This window comes from Thunnus albacares, chromosome 19 (genome assembly GCF_914725855.1).
Source record: "Thunnus albacares chromosome 19, fThuAlb1.1, whole genome shotgun sequence".
Lineage (NCBI taxonomy): Eukaryota > Metazoa > Chordata > Actinopteri > Scombriformes > Scombridae > Thunnus > Thunnus albacares.
In genome coordinates, this window is record NC_058124.1 from 22,129,907 (window position 1) to 22,151,320 (window position 21,414).

The window sequence follows — 21,414 nt, forward strand, 5'->3', positions numbered from 1 at the left end:
TTCACAAGAAAAAATGTGGCTAAAAAACCCCCTAAGGATGTAGGGAGTGAAACAAAGACAAACAGGAAAAGAGCTGAATCACTAGTTGAGGTATTCTCAGGAACTGCCAGCACCCACAATCCTCACCTCCTGGCAGCGTGCAGCTGTTCTCAGTGGGCTGCCTGAAGTTGCTGTTGTCAGCATTTATCATTCTAATGAAAATCCCACCAGCATGGCGAGGCCGGACGGGTGCGGTGTCCTCCAGGAATTCTTCATAAAGCTCCAACACTCTGGTGATAAATATTAGTATGAACCAGCTCAGGGTATCACCTGTTCTACTTCTATATTTAGGTTCAATACAGAGGAGAGTACACATCTGTGCAGTTCATTGTGTTGTATTTTATTCCATCTGTGTAACTGTGAAGATATTATTATATGATATAAGCAGACAGAACAGGTATGATTAGTGAGCAGCTTGTGAGTTCGGACTGTAAAGCCAATGATGGTATTGGGAATTATATGATTTGGGAACACAAAGTGTGCATGCTCCCCCTGCTGGGACCATATCGCAACTTCAGAAACTGAACTACAGTGAACTCATAAGTCAAAGTTTAAATTGTGAGTCTGAATGCAGAAGTGTTTGGTATATAATCTCTCACTTTGGGAGGGAGGAATGTGTACAGAAAAGAAAGGAGAGGGGAAGGCACTATAAAACCTTAAATTTCCACTGATTTATCCATCAGTAATGATGTTTTATGAATTAAGGATTATGGATTTTAAGGATATAACTGATGTTTTTTAATGATTCTAATATATTTATTACATGCACATCTCAAGGGGTAAAAAAAACCCCATTAAAACTGACCCTTAATGTATACCCTAAAAGGATGTTACTTTTTCAATTAAGGTGAAATTTCACACCACTTACAGTGTAACTATTCAACAGTTATCAGGCTGAGCTACTGCAGTAGCCGTTATTCAATGTCAATAAGTAATAAGAAATTGTGAAGTTATTTAACTAGTGGAATGAGATAAAATAATAGTGCTCCATAAAATAGTTACCAGTTAACTAAAATGAGATTAGACATAAAATAAAGTGACGGGCAACATTAAATTTAAAAAAAAACAAGAAACTGATTAAATGCTTAAATGGTGTGTCACTGGTGGACTGCTGCCAGTGATATGTGGTGATAGTCCTCAAAGTAAAAGCAAAAACATGTACTAAAGACAGATTAAAAGTATTTCAACAACATTTATTTATGTTTTTTGTAAACAAACACATTGCCAACAGAAAAATGGCAAGTAAACTCTACTGTAATAGGTCAACTTTAATAATGCCAAGCCCAGTGTGCAGAAACATTAATGCCAACAGTGCAGAAACATGGCACAGCATCGTCGAGTGTGCAGTGCTTTACTGCAGCTCTTCCATGTTTTGCTTGTTGTGTTTGGGCAGAGGAGGCTGTGGGGGCTGCGGGGGCTGCCTGGACATCAACTCCTCATGGAGGGGCTCCGGGAGTGTAGGCGGCTGAAGGGTGAAGAAGACTTGTCTCAAATCCTGACAAAGTAAACAAACAAGAAAGACAAGGATATTTACTTCATTACATGACACATCTCAGTCTAGACGTCAAGTTCATGACACATCCAGGAAGTACTTACACTAACAGCAGGAGGTCCAGGCTCTGGTGGACAATGTAGAGCAGCCTGCTGGAAGTGGGGGAACGTTAAGGGTCCGTGGAGGCCGTCGTTGTACCCAGCAGGCATGGGTGGTGACCATGGCATGCTAAACAGGAAGTTACCATATGACGCATAGCTGCTGGGGTAATGAATGAAGTGAACAACAGGCAGAGGTGCAGACTGTCCTAATTCACCGAAGTAAGGGGCATCTGGAAAGAAAGTTGAGACTTTTAAGTTAAGTCTGAACAGTAAAATCTGAACAAATCAAAACCATAAAAATTTCTTTCTTATTTGAGCTTGAAAGGTCATTGTCCTTGGAAACAGCAGCTGACAAAACAGTCTCAACTCAAGGTTGACTTGAGCTTGTTCCTGTCAAAAGCTCCAGAACAAGCATGTAAGCGGACTAGAGCTGAAACTGTTTAGTCATTAATCGATTAGTTGATTGACAGAAAATTAATCAGCCACTATTTTGATAATTGATACATCATTTAAATCAATTTTTCCATGAAAAATGCTAAACACTGAATGTTTCCAGCTTCTGTAATGTGATTATTTGCTGTCTTTCTTCTTCTTATGTAATATGAAAAAACTGAATATCAAATAATATCAATAAGAAAATTGAAGACATCCCCAATGGGCTGCAAATAATAGTAAGTTGAGGCCCTAAAGTAGATCTTGACTTGAGATTGTTTTGTCAATCTGTATATTAATTTTAAACTGGGGTTTTTAGATTGAAGGACAAGGAGGTGCCCAGTTTATATTGTTACATGGACAATAACATGGACACTTATTATTTACATTCAACTCAAAGTACATACATGTATCTCAAAGTTGTTTTTTTTTTTGTGTTTACTGTACTTTTCATATTATTATTCCTTATTTTATCTGTTGTTTTTAATCACTTTGAGCTGCTTCAAATACATGATGTCTTAGGTTATTATTAAAAAGATTACTCTTAACGTGTAATGTAATAGTACTCAAATGTGTTTTAATGATCATAATTTTTTTGAAATGACGGTCAGAAAATATCCTTGTGAGTGTGTGGCAGCTACGACGTTTGCCCCGCGCGCTCTGCCGATCAGCAGCTCTGCGGGTGTCCAGTGAGCAATATTTTTTTCTTAGGATGGCGAAGTCATGACCCGCCCCACCCTGCTTCTGATTGGCTTATCCTGATATTCTTAACCTAACCCTAACCAACCCAACCAACGAAGGCAACGAGTACTAGCCAATCAAAGGCACAGTAGCACGGGTCATGACTTCGCCATCCTAGGGGGAAAAAATGGCGCCGATTACTCAGCCGTTAGCTCCTTTTAAATGGAAATATAGCTTGCTTAGCTAGCTTTAGCTCAAGCAGTGTGGACTATCTATCCGTCTATAAACTTTAAAAATTTAACTCGCAAATTACAAAAATGTTCATTTACAAAGCAAATACACAAATATGTACTTTTTTTTTTACTTTACTTACTACAAGACACGTCAAAAATGTCCCGTCATGTAGCCATGTTCATTGTCTGATATTCTTGGTGTTAAATTGGCTTTTATCTGTTGTTGGTCTGTTATCTTATTTGGGAAATCTACCAAGCCGCCAAATAAATATTATCAAAATAAATCTTAATGGGAAAATGCTTCTCAGGATCTCTTAAAAGTTGTTTCAATCCAGTGTGCGTCACATCTTCGATAATATTAAACTTACTAATAAAAGGTGTAACTTACATGGGCCTTCCTCGGCCACTTTTGAAGCAAAGGGCAGCACTTCTCTGCTGTCTAGGCCGGCAACACGCTCTCCTCCCGCGGTAGGTCGACTCCGGACATCGTGAAAGCTCCGACTGGCGGCGGCAGCGGCAGCGGCAGCACTCTCCGAGGTCGACGGACGACCACCTCCAGTCAGGGCGGCTGAGCTAACTTCAGATGTCTTCTCAGTTGCTGGTTTCGCCGAACTGGCTCCGGGTCGCTGCTCTTTCTTTTGGGGTTTACTTTGAGCTTTATTCAGATTTCGCTGGAGGGCTGTGAGCCGAGTCCGCTGTGTGATGAGATAACACTTCCAGCAGTCGCAATTAGCAAACGGGCAGAACTTGATGTGACCTTTCTGAGGGACGATGATCCCGTGGTGGCGACACCTGGTGCATTTCGGCTGTCGCGGTTGCTCGGTGGCTGCTGCCGTCAGCTGTTCTTTGGATAAACTCATAATAAATGACCAAGCAGCTCAATAGTTAAATTTCCTGTATTCTGAATTTATGTGTTAGGTGCCCGCCTTTAGAAGAGAGACCCCGTCACATATTATTAGCACTGCAGTGAACTAAATGAACTTTTTATAAAATGTATCATTTTCATGCGCGGGAAGATATTATTGGCTCATAGCCCACAGACCAGTAGAGACCAATCAAAATATGACCTTTTAAACTGATTAGGTGCTGTAATGTTGCTGCGCAAATTAAACCTTACATACTGTTCGGGTGATATCTGACCCCCCATTTTGACATTTGAAAGCAGCAAAAACACCCTAAATGACATTATTTAAGGCAGAAAGTTTATGACTTTTCCTAAAGTGGCCCGGTACATACAAAAATGTAAATTTATTTTTGTGCAGGTGGTATAAATATTTGTAAATGGAGGGTGTTCTGGGTCAAATTTGACCCGTATTTATTCAAAGAGATTTTAAAGTCACTAGAGGGGGTTAAATCAAGGTAAATGATGGTTATATAGAAGCTTGAAAGAGTGAAACTATAAATTGGCATGTCTATCAAGCTCAAGGGGACTTTGACACTGTCACAAGAACTGGGCATGTTCCCACCATATTGCAACATTTGTCAGGTTCCCACGCAGGTGGGCATCTGCACCTGCAAACATGCCTGTACAAAGTAACAAATAAAATCCATCAATCCCCACACAACCAACATAGTGGTTGCCCAACATAATCCTCTCTATAGTGGAGGGCAGCTTTCATAGGACTATAAAAAATACCTGTGCTCCTATTTCACTGATTTGGTGTATCTGTTATTCCAAGATGAAAAATGAGACAGTGAGTTGAGGAGAAAGTATTAGAAGAGGATGCCAACATGGAGGAAATGTCCTTGTGACTTGTCTCATAGGCGACACCTATCCTTCCCCACACACCAGCCACAGCAGCACAGTAGCCTGAATCTTGCTCTGATCAGTCTGCAGTCACACAGTTTATTAGTTTTATTCTAATGAGTGTTGTGGGGTAGCAGTACTTGCTGTTATGTTTTATTTATTACAACAAGAAATGTTTATTTATAGGCCTAAAAGTGCCACTGTGCCACTTGGAGATTGCAGTTAAGGCTCCTACCAAAATTGTGGTGTTGTTGCATGGTCAACCTGCAGAGGTATTACTGTTACATACAGTGTGTCCTTTTCCACAGCAGTATCTACATGTGCCAAAAAAGAGATATATGGAATTATTTTTTTCAAGTTTAATGTTAAAAATTATATTTCATGTTACTTTATATTCATACTCCACAACACTTCAGTAAATTGTGCTTTCTTGTCAACTGTATTAAATTGACATATAGTTACCTTGGAGATTAATATTTTACTCAAAATCCTTCAAACCATTTGTAGATTTAACACATGGTTATATATTAAACTCTGGCTGACTACACAGTAATGCATCAGCAATAATAATACAATCATTGTATATCACTGACAGGTGTTATTCTGCCTTGAGTACTTCTACTTGTAATACTTTGAGTACATTTTGCTGATAATATTTCTGTACTTTAATTTAAATAAATCACTGAATGTAGGGCCTTTACTTACAGTATAATGTATTTGTATTTGTGTATTTACACATTGTGGTAGCCTATTACTAGTTTTACTTAGTGTAAGTAAAAGAGCTCAATACTTCTTCCACCACTGCTAATCAGCAACGACTGAAGTATTCTTCAGCAGGTTACTTACACTATAATCCATGTACAGTATTCACAGACCATCACTGGGTGGCTGGAGTTTAACTGCAGATATCAGTCTGCTACTGCCATTCAAAACCACTCTGTCTCAGTTACATATGATCCAACAAGTTAAGCATTACACATTAATTTTCTGTGAGCTATTGTATACGCAATACAAATAAACTTTAGCGATAACATCTTTGTACATATTGAAAGAATTCAAGGAAACATGGAACTTCAAAGGCAAGAAATATGGCTCTGATAATACAGAAACAATGGTGGCAGTATGTCAAATAAAAGTCTCAATATCAATCAACTGGAGACTAAAAGGGGAAGAAACCTCTTCACTCTTTGCCCCCAAGGCTACAACTAACACCAGCAGGCCAAATTACATGGACTGGATCATTAGGAGTGCATGTATATGTCATAGTCACATTAATTTTTTGGTATGGATATGGTTATGGTTAAAATGTTATCACAACTGCTCAGCCACTAGTCATCTGTAAATTACTCTGGATTATTTGCAGTGTCCCTTTTTCTTATTTTAAGTTCTATTAATTGATTGATTTTTTAAATTTTTTTTATTGACCACTACCTACTTCTTTTGTGTAAGTGTAAAATTTGAAAATACAATAATATATATATAATAAAGCTGCAAGCAGTGATGATCTTGCACCTTTGTGCACATCGGGGTGTGCCGCAGTCGAAGTGCTGTTATTGCAGAACAACATGATGCAGCAATACATTTATCAGAGTGCAACAGACATGGACATACATTTCCCTGAATATTGGACCATTATGTAGAAATGTAGACCACACACTTTAAATTTCATGTAAATCAAAGGAAGTTTGTAACATAAGGCTCGCATCCTGTTGCCAGCAGGCAGTGATGCACAAGTGGGTCATTAATGCAGCAATACATTTAGCGGAGGTTGCTTGACATGCATATGTCATTGCAATATTGGATGTTGCACGAAGGAGTTGAATATCACTTTCTGTGACCACTATGTGGTGCTTGAGAACACTCACTAATTATACATCATATGTTGCTGTATATCATGTGTAAACACCATGTAAGTTTCATTTAAATCCGGTGATGTTTGTCACATAAGGTTGACTTCCTGTTGTCAGTGGGTGGCACTATGATTATGACTCAATATTGACATGTAGATATGTTTAGGCCTGGACTCCAATCAAGCATGAGAAGTTTGGGGCAGACTGGACAATGTACATTTGAGTTACTCCAACTCCATGGTGAAACATCAAAATTCACTGCGTCGCCATGGCAATGGCATTCAATGAAAACTCACAAGCTTGGTAACTTTGCATCGCAAAGGTCATTAGATGAAACGGACCCAATTTGAAGTTGCTCTCTTTAATTCTCTAGCAGTTTCTTAAAGTACAATGCCTGCAAATGGCAAAAACTGCAAAAATTGCACAGTAAATTCAAAATGGCTGACTTCCTTGCATTACAATACAAGTGTTTGGGCCCTAAAAAGATGAAAAACATTGGAATAATCTATTATATGATTATAGATAGATTATATAATTATATGATATAATGTGAAACGATTGTCATCAGATTTACAGCTAACATGACTTTTCAAAATTACAATTCATAAGCACAAGAGAAACATTTCATTTCCATGTTTATTTACATAGCGTAAGGTGTTGCAATAAAATTCCTTGTCACCATTTTATTATAAATACACCATTTTAAACAAGGCTTGATAACCCTCATTAAAATACATCCTTCAAACCCTTTGAAACGTAATAATAATAAAACAAATGCTTTTAAGGATACAACTATTTCATTTTTGCATCTTTTAAATGTTAGTAAATCATGCAAAGCAGAAATATAGAGTACGAAAATAAAACGATATATAGATTTAATGTGTTGCTTTACAAAGGAGAATTAACATCAAAACAAAAATATGTAGTGGAAAATAGAAATACTGAGTCTGGTGGCAAAGCTTAAAGATCTTTCTCAAAGAAATGTTAACAAATGGCTTTCAGCAATAGTGCTCTATGTAATCATCAATATACAGTACAGTACATACGTATGTTACTTGTTTGTGAAGGGAAAAAAAATCAAATAATGTAAATATTAGTTATTTAACATTCAAACCATACATTTAAGCCCTGTGTGACTACCATATCTATGACAGCAACTTACGAATTTATGACATAAACTGTTATTATTTTAAAGTTAGATTGTGATACAGTTGGACTGTAAAAAGGCTTACCTGATAACACAGTAATCACATCATTCAGAGTTATGGATAGCATTGTTCTTTCAGTCATGCATCAGTCAGTTTACAGTATAACCACTGCACCATCTAATAATATTCAACATCCTCTCAAAGTGTTAAACAGTATTTTGCAGGCACTTACAAAGCGTGGTTTAGGCCTTTAAATGAGTTCAAGATTAGTCTCAAAATGGTCCACTGTTAAGAGAATCTGATGAAATGTATGAGCAATTCTGTTTCTGTACTCTTGCATAAAATCATTGATTACAGTGAAGGTCACAGTCCAAATTAATGCCATGGGTCTCTGGAAGACATCTGAGTAAAGACCTGGAGAGGAGTGAAGACAATATCTGAAACAGATAAAAAAAAACAAAAAAAACAAAAAAAAACATTGCAAGACAGCATTAGACTCAAGGACTTCAAAGACACTGAATGACAAAAACATACCAAGAAAGTACAACTAAAATGCAAAGTGATGACATGTAAATCTTCTCTGTACGTACCTTGGAAAGTGTCCGGAAAGACAGGGACTTGTTTATGTTGGTCTTGAGGTTGCATGTGAAAAGTCCAGAATTGTCTTATTGTGTTTATTGTCATATTTGGCTACATAATCCTTCCATTTATGAGAGCTTGAGCTTTGCAGTTCATTTTACAAGGTTATCATGTTGTTGTAACTCCAAGTTTCATGACAGACAACTGGGAATGGGGCAGAGTTCAGTAATTGGTAGAGTATTGTTCGGCAGTGTAGCCCGGGAGAGAAAAGATCTTGAAGCTTGGCATTCTTAAAGTAGATACTCTTAGTGTTAGACTCCTTATTCTGCTCTGCAGAGTGGCATTTATCTTTCTTTAGCTATTTGTTTTTCAGTTTTCAGAAATATACACATGCACAGAAAAGTTTGTTTGTACACCCAATTTGGTTCTGTTAAACAATCAGGCTAATGGTCTTGAACACTTTAGGTTATAGTGTTACACAAACAATATTGAAAGTAAATAAAATCTTGTTTGTGGAACAGTAAATGCTTATGATATTAGACCTTATATTTAAAAATAAAAAATATAATGTACACTTGAAAGACTTGTGATAGTTACTGGAAATAATAAACAGCTCTTGTGTATGTGAACTGCTTACAGTACAGGAATCAGAAAGTCTGATAAGACAGCATAAACATAACTAAAGTAAAAGTGAAATATACAAAAAACAAAATTATTCAACTTGTATAAAATTAAATATTAAAAGTCCTGTAACAACCACATGCAGAGCAGAAAAATGGTAGTCTTTATTCCACTGAGAATTAGGCATCTGGTGAGCACTGTGGCTTTATAGTGTATCCTTCCCTTAGAAATTCATTCCTTAACATTGTCAACTGAACTCATTAGTATCGGCGGCCGTAGCTTGGTGAACTGTAGGAGGATGAAGAGAAGGTTGTTGTAAAACTTGATCCTGTGGCATCAAAGCTGCCTCTTCTGGAGCCTGACCTGGAACCAGTCCTGGAGCCAGACCGTGACCCAGTAGCGGAGCCAGATCCACTGATGCTATAGGGACTGTAAAGGCCTTTGCTTGACTGAGATGATGCTTCCAGTAGTCGCAGACCAGTCCCCTCTTCTATCATGCTTCTATCCAGAGCATCCTTGTATGAGATTTTAAGCTTGGTTTTAGGGCATGTGAGGTATTTTGAGTATGCACTAACATCTCGTAGTTTCTGTGCAGTGCGTGCATCTAAGGTGCCCTTCTTCACAGCCTCATCTATGGAGACTCTGTTGGTAACATCTGGTTCAATTAAACCACCAGTAAGATACTGGACCTCAAGGAATCGTTGTCCAGCCTCATAGTACAGCCAACCTTTCTTTAGAGCTTGGGCTGCTGACATTTTGGTTTTGGTTCTAGGATCCTCAAATCCATTATGGGCCTTCTGGGCAAGACTGATGCGGTCCACCATGATTTTATCCACAAGCCCTTTGGTCATTGCATCTGCAACAGTGAATTTCTCTCCAGTATTTGGGTCGATGATGCCTCCTGTGCAGGCCTGAGCTTCCAGCAACCTTTGACCTGTTATGTTGTCCACAAGGTTTCTGTGTATGGCCTCTGTGATTGACACCTTCTCCAATGTTTCTGTGTCCAAGATTCCAGCCACAGGGCCAGTTTCCTCTGTTGGGTCGCTCCATGTGGTTGCTGGTGTTTTGATACTAGGCACTGGACTCATGGTGTAAGAGGAAGAAGAGCCAAAGGAGGATGACCGTGATCTGACACCGCTCATGTTTCCAGACAGCATGTCTGCAAATTCGGTGATGGACAGAGTTCCTGATCGGTACTGATCCAGAGCTGACTTGTCAATCAGGCCCCTTGAAATTGCATCATCAATGTCATACTGCCGACCAGACCTTCTGTCAATGATCATGGATTTCACAACTCCATCAGATGAAGTGATGGTAATTTCCTCCCATTCACACTCCTGCTCTGCCAGCTCTAGATAGGTCTGGTGGTCAATAAGCCCTTTCTGATACGCCTCATACACAGACATCTCTTTGCCCGTCTCTGGATCAACAATGACGACCCTACGCTTGCGAACAGATGACTTGGATGATGTCTTCCTCTCTCGCTTCTTTTCTTTCAGCAGCAGAAGAGCAAGGCCTGTTTCTGGGTCTGTCATGCACCTCTCCATTAGCCCTAGGTAGGTGAGATTTTCCTCAGTGTTGGGGTCAAAGAAGCCTTTTGTGTCATCAGATGGGTCAGTGAGGATTTCATTCATTTCCTCATCAAAGAGGCCGCGTGCATACGCAGTTTCAACTGGCAAGCGGTGGCTCTCCTGTGGATCAATGATTCCACCGGTAGCAATTTGAGCCTCTAGCAGGCGAATGCCATGGTCTTTCAGAATGAGGCCCTTTTTCATTGCCTGGAATAGTGAGATGATCTTGCCAGAATAAGGGTCCTTGTAGCCGGTGACAGCTCGCTCAGCTGAGAGGAGTTTGTCTTTAAACTCTGGGCCAACAACACCCATCTTGACAGCTTCTGTGACATTTAGTTTCAGGTTTTTTATAGGGTCGATTACATATCCTGTGGCGGCTTGAGCCTCTAGGAGCTCAAAGGCAGTCCCAGGTCTGATCATGTTCTTCTTCATTGCTTGGTAAATAGACAGTCGGTCTTTGCTAGATTCTACATACACGCCAGCAATACAGCTGGTGCCCTCAAGGTATTTCTTAACTTCCCTGCTGACCTCCTCCACTGTAATGATGCCCTCAGTGAGATCATTGTATGTCTTTTGGTTGATGATCTGAGAACGAAGCAGCTCATCCACAGTGATTTGCTTTCTGAGACCCTTGAAGAGAAGTGTTCTGTCTGCCAGTGAAAGTAGCCTCAAACCACTTTCTTTATCAACTCTGCATCTTTTCAGTAGCTGAGCATAGGACTGTTTCTCATCTGTTGTTGGATCACTGTAACCTTGCACATCCCCAGTAGGTTCAGATATTCTGTCAATTGTCTCCTTATTGATGTATCCACGTTGCATGGCAACATCTATGGGAAGGTGGAAGTAGTATTCAGGATCCATTAATCCTCCAGTAGCATTCTGGGCTTCCAAAAGCCTCAAAGCATAATCCTCAGGAATCAGGTCTTTTTTCATTGCCTGGAAGAGAGAAATCACTTTGCCACTATACGGATCCTTGTAACCTGTAACTGCTCTCTCAGCGGAGAGGAGTTTGTCATGAAGTTCAGGGCCCACAAGCCCCTTGCGCACAGCTTCATCAACTGTTAGAAGTTCATCTTTAACTGGATCAATCATGAATCCTGTTGCTGCTTGGGCCTCGAGAAGATTCAAAGCAACTTCAGGCTTAATCTGTCCATTCTTCATCGCTTGATAAATACTGATCTTTGGAGGACTGTCTGACATTATTCCTGCGATGCAACCAGTACCAAAGAGATACTGTTTTACTGATGGCATTTCCATTACCTCACGAATAGACATTTTTTCTTGTTTCAAGAGGTTATATGAGTGCAAGTCAATAATTCGAGCACTGTAAAGCTCCTCAATAGTAACTCTCCTTCTGATTACATCACATGACATGCTCTGCTCTGACTTTAGAGTCTCCCTTTGTTCAACAATTTCAATGATGATGATTAGCATTCTTTCCTTTGTGATTTGTCCCAAGCGATACTGCTCCATGAGGCGGCGCCTCTCCTCCTCTGGAAGCATATTTGAGTTCATGACTTCCCAAATGGTCAGACTCTTTCCTGCAAAACTCTTATGAGGAATCTCAATTTGAGTGTTAGCTAGATCTGTTTGGGCTTGCTCCTCTGTGTATTGATAGGACTTCTCAACAGGAGCAGGAGTTTCAACCTTTGACAGAGACAGGTAGCACAGACCAGAGTTGGGATCTCTTACACATTTCTCTAGCAACTGCTTGTAAGTAACATTTTTGTTGTTGTTGGGATTGGTGAAGCATTTAATGTCACCTGATGGTTCATTGAAGGACTTGGCCATTTGTTTACTGAAATAGCCACGTTGAATGGCCACATCATTGGGAACACGATGGCTGCTGACTGGATCAATGATCCCTCCTGAAGTAAACTGAGCTTCCAGGAGAGGAATGGCTTGCTCCCTCAAAACAAGCTCCTTCTTCATGGCTTGGAATAGAGAAATCTTATTGCCTGTATATGGATCTTTGTATCCTGTCACTGCTTTTTCAGCTAAGAGAAGTTTCTCATGAAGCTCTGGGCCAACAACACCAACCTTCACAGCGTCATCCACAGAGTATTTCAGATTTTTAACTGGATCAGTTATGAAACCAGTTCCAGCTTGGGCCTCAAGTAGTGCAATCCCAGTGTTTTGTTGCAAAACTTTGTTTTTCATTGCTTGATATATGCTCAACTTCTCATTTGACTCTTCCACTGTGATACCGTCAATGCGGTCTGTGCCTTGCAAATACTTCCGGACCTTATCAGTTTCACTGACTTCTTTAGGTGTCTTTTTACCCTGTTGGAGCAGGTCAAATGTAGCCTTATCAATGATGTTGGAATCAAGTAATGAGCTTGCAGTGACTGGTGCCCTAATGCCTTCAAAACAGGCCTCTTCCTTTGTTTTGTCCTCTTTTTCATCAACCATTGTTATGACAATCTTTACCAACCTTTCAACTGTCACCTGCCCCATTCTGTACTGGCGGATCAACTCTATTCTTTGCTCCTCAGTGATGTATTCAGAGTGTATGATTTCCCAAATTGTGACTTTTCTTCCTTTGAAAGGCCCATACTCCAACTCCATAGTTGCCTGGTTCAAAGCCTGTTTTGTTTTAGCCTCTGTAATCTGTTGGTCTTCTTTAGGCTTTGAGGCCTTCTTTGAGAGGGAAAGCAATGGTAATCCAGTTTCTTTGTCTGTGACACATTTTTTCATGAGCTGTGAATAGGTTGTATCCTCTTGTGAGTTAGGATCATAAAAGACTTTTGTTTCATCAGTGTTCTTGTTCAAAGTCTTGCTGATTTCCTCATCAAAATATCCACGTTTGCAGGCAACCTCATGTGGGATGCGATAGCTTTTATTGGGGTCAATGATTCCACCTGTTGAGAGTTGTGCTTCAAGCAGACGAATGCCGTGGTCCTTCTTTATGAGGCCTTTGTTCATGGCTTCAAACAGAGACACCTTTTTCCCTGTATATGGATCTCTGTAGCCGCTGACAGCTCTCTCTGCAGACAGTAGTCGTTCATGGAGTTCTGGGCCCACAAGACCCGACTTGACAGCTTCATCAACAGGGATCCTCTCATTTTTGACAGGATCGATAATAAACCCGGTTGCTGCTTGAGCTTCAAGGAGGTTAACCACAGTCTCTGGTGACAGTAAGTCTTTCTTCATAGCTTGGTAGAAAGGCATTTTCTCCTTTGTGGGTTCATTCAACAGCCCAGCAATGCTCGGTGTTCCTTGTAGTGCCTTTTTCACAGGCTCCATCTCAGAGATCTCTTTGACTGTTATTTTGCCATTACTCAATTTGTTGAATAAGTCTTTGTTTATAACCTTAGACTCTAAAAGTTCACTGGCAGAGACTGTAGCCCTCAAACCATTGAACACATTTTCATTATTCTTTTCCTTGTCTTCCACAACAGTGATGACAATTTTGATAATCTTTTCCACTGTGATCTTGCCCGTCTTGTACTGACGAATCAGTTCTCTTCTTTGCTCTTCGGTGAAATATTCTGAATTTATGACTTCCCAAATGGTGACTGTTTTTCCTTTGAACTTTCCAAAAGGCACATCAACGTTTGATTTACTGAACACCTCTCTTGTCTCTAAATCTGTGTATGTTCTCTCACTTTGAGCAGCTTTCTCTGTTACCGGTAATATCAGTAGGCCTGACTCTGCATCCTTGGTGCATCTCTCCAGTAATTGTTTGTAAGTGAGTTGCTCCTGAGTGCTGGGGTCAATGAATAATTTGCAATCATCACTGGGATCAGTGAGTTTCTTATTCATATCTGCATCAAACTGACCCTGCTTGTAAGCTGTTTGCAGTGGTACTCTATGACTATTGATAGGGTCAATGATGCCACCAGTTGCGAGCTGTACATCTAGGAATTTGGTGGCCTGCTCCTTTTCAATAAGTCCCTTTTTCATGGCCTCAAAAAGAGAGATTTTGGCTCCAGTATAGGGATCTTTGAAGCCGGTGGCTGCTCGCTCTGCAGACAGCATCTTGTCATGGAGTTCAGGGCCAATTAACTGATCCTTAACAGCCTCATCTACAGAGAGGAGTTTATTTTTCACTGGATCTACAATGTAACCAGAAGCTGCTTGAGCTTCCAGGAGCATTGCGGCAGTGTTTGGAGTAATCTTGTTCTCTGTCATGGCCTGATAGATGCTCATTTTCTCTTTGGATGGAGTCAAGACACCTCCAACACAGTTCTGACCCTTAAGACATGATTTAACTTTATCTGTCTTTCCGAGGTCTTGCACAGAGGCTTTGCCCTTTTTCAATTTGTCAAATTCTTTTTTGGTCAGGATACCAATTTCATGGAGCCTTTCAGCAGGAACTTTCTCTCTTATTCCATCAAACGCTAATGGTGATTCTCCATCTTTCTTCACTCCGTCAACTTCAACAGAGCCATTGTAAACTTTCTTTGTTGTTCCCACCATTGTCATGGCCACTAATTGCTCCTCAGGAACCTTGTCAGTCTGGACCTCAATTTCCTTTGTTTTGGATGTGCTCTGTTTTGACGCAACCTCAAGATTCTGAAGCTTCTCTCTGAGCTTTTTATTTTCCTCTCCCAAGACTTTTTCTTGTTCATTCCTCTTCTTTTCAAGCACCTCCATTTCCTTTTGCTTGTTTTTCATCTCTGCTTCAGCCTCCTGTTGTTTCTTCAAAGCTTCATCCATAATGGCCTGAAGTTTCTTCTTTTCTTCTTCCATTAGCTTCCGCTGACGCTCTTGCTCATCTTTGAGAGCTTTGGCCTTGTTCACTTCATCCTCAAACTGTTTCTCAAGCTTCATTTTCTCATCTTCAACAGCCTTTTCTCTTTTCAACAACACTTCCTTCTCAGTGAGGAATGACTGCTGAAGAATGGCCTTCTGTTGCTCAATTTGTTCTTGTTGGGCATGTGCCATCTATTTAGAAAAAAGAAGAAATAAATCAGTAAAATGTTAATAAAACATCACTCAATAATTGCATGTAACTTGAATGAATGAATATATATATATCATCAAACCTAAATTATTTACTATATTTAATAGTGACCATTTTCACTATTCAGTATTGTGTTTTGAATGACATTCATATAAATTGCTGAGTATGTTACTTTTTAGCTCTGCAATTTACATTAAATGTTACATTTGCTTCCACAAATACTGTAGTTAGTGTGTTCAACAGGATTTTGTTAATTGTAAGGGTTGTATTCTGTATATTGTCTGACAGTGTTAATTTACATCACAATACCTCTTTAGACTTTTTCTGAAGCTCCTCAGCCTCTTTTTTCAGTTTCTCCCTCTCTTTTTCAAGGTCAGTGATGGCTTTCTTTAAGTCATCAGCTTCTCTGGTGCTCTGTAGCCTCTGTGTCTCCAACTTTTGCACAACAGTTTCTGTAGTTTGTCTCTCTGTGTCTTGAAGACGAGTTTTTGCTTCATCAGCTTGCTTCCTGAATTTCTTAGCCTCTTCTTCAGCTTTTGCCTGAGCTTCGCTGAGCTCTTTCACTCTTAATTTCAGTTTCTCTGCTTCAGCAGAAACTTCAAGCTGCCTCTTTCGCTCAGCCTCTAATGATTTTTGGAAGCCCTCTGTCTCCTTATCAAGCCGCAGCTGGATCTGTTGTTTGTCTTCTAGTAGTTTTTTAGCCTTTTCCTGTGCCTGGTTCTTCTGTTTCTGGAGCTCCTCTGCCTCAGCTTTCAGTTTTGTAGCTTCTTGGATGGCCTGCATTTTCTCCTTGAGCATTTTCTCTGCAAGTGTCCTCTGTTCAGCCAAGTCAGACTCAGCGATCTGTCTCTGTCTGGCTGCTTCCTCAGCCTCCACACTGAGCCTGGCAGCGTCCTCCGCCAGGCTCTTCATTTTCTCAGCTTCTTCTGCAAGTAATTTCTGTGTATTATCTTTGTCTTTCTTCATGAGACGCTGGTTTTCATTCTCAATTTTGAGCTTAAGTTTCAGGAGCTCATCCATCTGGATCTTAACTTTGGACAGTTCATCCTCCACCTGTGCCTTTTGCTTGACAGCATCATTTACTTCACCCTTCACTCGCTGAAGCTCCTCATCTAACACAGCTTTCTGTTTGTCAGTTTCATCCAGTTGCAGTTTAACCGTCGTAAGTTCCTTCTCAACCTGAGACTTCTGCTTAAGAGCTTGTTCAGCTTCTTTTTTGTGCTTGGCCATCTCTGAATCAGCCTGCTTCTTCTGCTTTAGAGCTGCTGCCTCAGCTGCTGCTCGCTTGGAGGCCTCCTCCTCTGCTTCTTTTTTCAGTCTCTCTGCGTCTTTTTGAGCTTTGGCCTGTTTTGCAGCTTCATCCTCAGCAGCTTTTTTCTGTTTTTCAGCCTCCTCAGCTTTTTGACGGAGCAGGGCAGCCTCTTTCTCTGCTTTCTCTTTGGCTTTTTCGGCTGCTTGAGCAAGTTTCTTGGCCTTTTCAAACTCCTCTTTCAGATTTTCCTGTGCAAGAATGTCTTCTTTATTTTTACTGAGCACATCTTGAGCTTTTTGTTCCGCAGCGCTGCATTTCTGTGCTGCCTCTTTCGCCAGAATAGCCTGCTTCTCTGCATCTTTCTCAGCCTTGTCTTTCTGTTTATTCGCTTCAGCAGCTTTCTTTTTCAGGCGGTCAACTTCCTCCTGAGCGGCTTTGCATTGTCGACCTGCCTCTTCCTCTGCTGCTGTAATCCTCTTCACCTTCTCCTCAGCTTCTTTCCTTTTCTTCTCTTCCTCTGCAGCAAGTTTTTTCAGTTTCTCTGCCTCTTCCTCAGCTTTGAGTTTGCTCTTCTCAGTCTCCTCTGCAATGCCCTTCAGCTTCTTTAATTCCATCTCCAAACCTGATTTGTCTTTTGATGCTTTCTCAAAGTTGATCTTAATGATATGAATTTCTTCTTCAACAACTTTCTTTTGTTTAATAGTTTCTTCCACAATTGTTTTTTGTCTCTCTAACTCAGAATCAGAAGAGCTCTTCAGGTGTGTGATTTTCTCTGCAATGTCTCGTTTATGCTGAGCAGCCTGATCCTCCAGCAGCTTCCTCTGATAAGCTTCATCCTCAGCTTGTCTTTTGAGTCTTTCATTCTCTGCTTCTTTAGCTTTCAGGGCAATCTCTGCTTCAGTCTTCAGACGAGTTGCCTCATTGATGGCTGAAAGTTTTTCCTTGAGAATTTTTTCAGCTTCAGCTCTTTGCCGAGCTGCTTCTTCCTCTGCAATCTGTCTTTGCTTCTTCGCCTCTTCAGCCACTGATCTCAGCCTGGTTGCTTCTTCAGCAAGTTGTTTCATTTTCAACACTTCAGACTCAAGAAGCTGCTTGCTCTTCTCTGTTTTCGACAGTGTCTCCTTCTCTGCTTGAATCTTCATCTGCAAAAGAACATCCATTTCACTTCTGACTTTAGCCAGCTCATCTTCCAGTTGTTTCCTCTGGCTTTCTGCAGCATTCACCTCATTTTTTAGACGGTGGAGCTCATTATCCAACAGGCCCCGCTGTTGCTCAGCATGTTCAAAGTCAGCCTTTAAGCGTATGCATTCTTGTTCTGCAGAGAGCTTTTGCTGGGCTACTTGTTCTGCAAATTTCCTTTGTTTTTCCAACTCTTTCTCTGCATTGTCCTTCTGTTTAAGTGCAGCTTCTTCAGCCTTAGCCCTTTTCTTGGCATCTCGCTCTGCCTCAACCTTCTGCCTCTCTGCTTCCTCTTGAGCCTGGCTCTTCTTTTGAGCCTCCTCCTCAGCTTGTAGCCTCAAGCGGAGAGCCTCATTGGCTTTCTGTCTCCATGTTTCAAGCTCCCTCTCTGCTTGCTCCCTGGCTTTGCTAGCTTCGTCTTGTTGTTTCCTGAGTTTTTCAGCTTCCTCTTGCAACTGAAGGACAGTGCCCTGCTCTTTCTTAAGGGATTCCTCGAGTTTTGTTGCCTTTTCATTGAATAAGATGGATTTACTTTGTAACTCTGTAGCAGCACTCTTCTGTGCTACCTCCTCTACTACCTTGATCTGTCTCAGTTTCTCCTCCTCAGCCTGTTTCATGCGCCTCTCTGCCTCCTCGGCCTGCATTTTGAATTTCTGCAGGTCATCCAGTGCTTTCTGTTTTTGTTTGGAAGCCTCTTTTTCTGTCTCAGATTTACGCTTCAGCTCATCTTCTGCATCTTTCTTTTTCTGAGTCTCTTCAGTCACCTGCTTGCGAAGCCTTTCGGCCTCATCCTGAGCAGCCTTCCTGAGTTTCTCAGCCTCAGTAGCCTTGACTCTGAGCTGCTGTAACTCAGCCTCAGATGTGGCCTTCTGTTTTATTGTTGTCTCCAACTGAATTCTAATTATGTGGATTTCTTCCTCGATCTTGGTGCGGCTGATCAATGCTTCTTCCAGCTGCTGACTCTTGGACTTGATCTCCTGCTCTGACAGACTCTTCAGGCAGTCCAGTTCCTGCTGTATGTTTTGCTTTTGTTTCTCAGAATCCACTGCGACATCTTGCCTCTTGCTAGCCTCCTCTTTCATCTTCAACTTTAGCTCCTGGGCTTCTTGTTCGGCTTTGGCCACAGATTTAGCATGGGCCTCAGCCAACTGCTTTTGTTTATCTAACTCAGCCTGTATCTCTGCCATCCTTTTCATCTCCTCTTCTTTTAGTTTTTCAGAAGCTTTCTGTATTAGTAGAAGCAAAGATAGAGTAAAGGGAATTGAGAAAATGTTAGAAGTGTTAAATACAAATCTTCAATATCAAAGTAGTTATAAAACATGTAGGTACATTGACATGTAAATACATGAAAATAGGTTACAGCTATAGTTAATTATCTATAATAGACTAGCAGTTCTTTTAACTAGAGGGAAAATACTGTATTGGGAAATGCTTGTCATGTTTATTTAATGTATGGCACACAGACACTTCACAACACAACACCACACTTTGCTTTCATGCAGTTGAAGTATTTTAATTATTTAATATTCTATTAAATTGCTCTTCATCTGTGTAATAAGGCCTGGCACAATAAGTACTGTACAATGTGGGCTTGTAACAAATAATAGAAAATTATGTGTATGTAATAATAATAATTAGTGATTATATGTCATGTTATATTCATATGTCAGTGTCATATTTGATATTGATATGGTTTGTTGTTGTATACTTCAGTTACCATTTAACATTCTTGTGTTACTGTCTCTCCTCAGTCTTTACAGTCGCAAAATAAAGCAGCTTTTGATAAATGTGTAAAGTAATTGAGAAGAAAGAGGCAGGGAATAAATAATTAGCAGCATGCTAATAATAAGCACTGTGGGAAAGATACCAAAGGCCTTAAAGAAGTTAAGAAACAACCAAATAATTTGAATAAAATTATTATAAGGAAGCAAGTCAGAATTCAAAGAGTACACATCAGAATACTAAGACCACTAAGAATAATAGCATAGTGATGCAGCAAACACAGCATGATTTCATGTAACACAGAACACAAAATAAACTTGGATTAAACCTGCAGTGCGGAACTTTTACTTTTAAATAAATGTCCGTAACATTCAAGCCCTTGCCAGACGAGTTCACACAATGCTGATTAACCCTATCACCGCCAGGTAAATCTCTCTGTATTTCACAGCAGAGGTTTTTAAACTGGTGTCGGAGGCGACATTCCCGCACTGGCCAGATGAATGCATACTGTGCATGCTGTATAGGCAGAGCATGCACACCTGAGACTTACGCCGGCCAAACGGCTAACTTCCAGTTAGCCCTCTGCTAACTTGAATGGGGATAAAATACTCTAATTATGCTGCTCTTCTAGACTTTGCAAATGTTATTGGACCAAATGGATCTAATTCTGATAAGGAAAAGAGTAATTTCGCGGGGGTTGCGGAGTCGGACTGGAACAATGGGAGAAATCCCGGTGGGCCGGTTGCTATGTGGGCCGCTTGAGCAGCCCATTATACAAAAGCAAGAGCGAGAGAGATACGTCATCGATCCAGCAGCAGCAGCTGCAGCAGTAGCACCCCGGTCTGTGTAAAAAAAGTCCAGGGCGGTTTTTTTGTCTGACCCTGGGGGGTGTGTGACACTCAAAATTATTTATCTATCATAACCGCAACAATAACAACGGAGTAGGCTACAGCAGAGCCTATGATGTAAACACGTGTTGACAGTGTTTTTGTAATTACTCTCACTGCCAGAAGGGGGAGACAAAAGTCCTGCACTCCAGCTTTAAAATGTAAGTGACAAAACAAAAATCCAAGATCAAATTACACCGATTCTGATAACATGAAGAGATGAGTTTTACTGTTTCGTACGAATGGTGAGTGCATAGTGTTAATCGTACAGGTGATTGATACCCAAAAGGAAGGTTCAAAATTTTAGAAATCTGCCATAATTGTCTCTAAATAAGCTCTGATTTGGGTATTAAGAGCTGAAATAATTAGTTAATTCATTGATTAGTTAACTATTTTGATAAAGGAATAATTGTTTCAGTAATTTTTCAAACAAAATGAAAAAAATTCCAAACATTCTCTGATCCTAGCTTCTTGATTTAGAGGATTTTGATGCTTTTCTTTGTCGTTTTTCACTGCAACATGAATGTCTTTTGGTTTTGGACTTGTGGTTGAACAAAACAAGACATTTGGAGACGTCACCTCCCACTCATAAACTGAACGATTAATTGATTAAACAGTATTGTCAAAAATGCAAATAAGTCATTCAAAAAGGGTAAATGCTTGTATGTCACATTATTAGTGCATAGATTGGCATTACACTAGCAAAGCAAAAAAAGCTAACAGGAAGTTGCTGATTGCTCCGTCAGAGACAGAATAATTCCTAATAAACTTAAAAGGGGCTCAATTATGAAAGGTCTCCAAAAATTCTTGAACCTTCCCTTCACTGTAGACAAGGGTCTGATGTAGAGAGGAATGACATGGACTGAGAGCGTCTTCTTTTAAATACCTGGTACTTTGGGGTTAATTCATCTCTTAAGTGCGTGATTAATATTCATCATGACAAAGCACTGGCAAGCAGTTCAAAAGGATCA

The 21,414-nt window shown here is 40.3% G+C and overlaps 2 protein-coding genes across 17 annotated transcripts in view; both read right to left on the reverse strand.

Moving 5' to 3' along the window:
* Positions 1-1,211: 1,211 nt before the first annotated feature.
* LOC122969289 (doublesex- and mab-3-related transcription factor 1-like) lies at positions 1,212-3,942 on the reverse strand. The gene is made up of 3 exons (XM_044334871.1): positions 3,367-3,942; positions 1,636-1,862; positions 1,212-1,534 (listed from the first exon to the last, which is right to left on the reverse strand). The coding sequence occupies exons 1-3, from the start codon at positions 3,836-3,838 to the stop codon at positions 1,391-1,393; spliced, it is 843 nt and encodes a 280-aa protein (XP_044190806.1). The 5' UTR covers positions 3,839-3,942; the 3' UTR covers positions 1,212-1,390.
* Positions 3,943-7,193: 3,251 nt separating this feature from the next.
* The window catches only part of pleca (plectin a), a 102,107-nt gene continuing 87,886 nt past the window's right edge, over positions 7,194-21,414 (reverse strand). For all 16 annotated transcript variants that reach the window (XM_044334854.1, XM_044334853.1, XM_044334852.1 and 13 more), the window contains 3 exons: positions 15,713-19,060; positions 8,314-15,384; positions 7,194-8,160 (listed from right to left, as the gene is read on the reverse strand). In XM_044334854.1, coding sequence (XP_044190789.1) covers positions 9,184-15,384; positions 15,713-19,060 — 9,549 coding nt within the window. In that variant the 3' untranslated portion in view covers positions 7,194-8,160; positions 8,314-9,183. The remainder of the gene's footprint in view (positions 8,161-8,313; positions 15,385-15,712; positions 19,061-21,414) is intronic.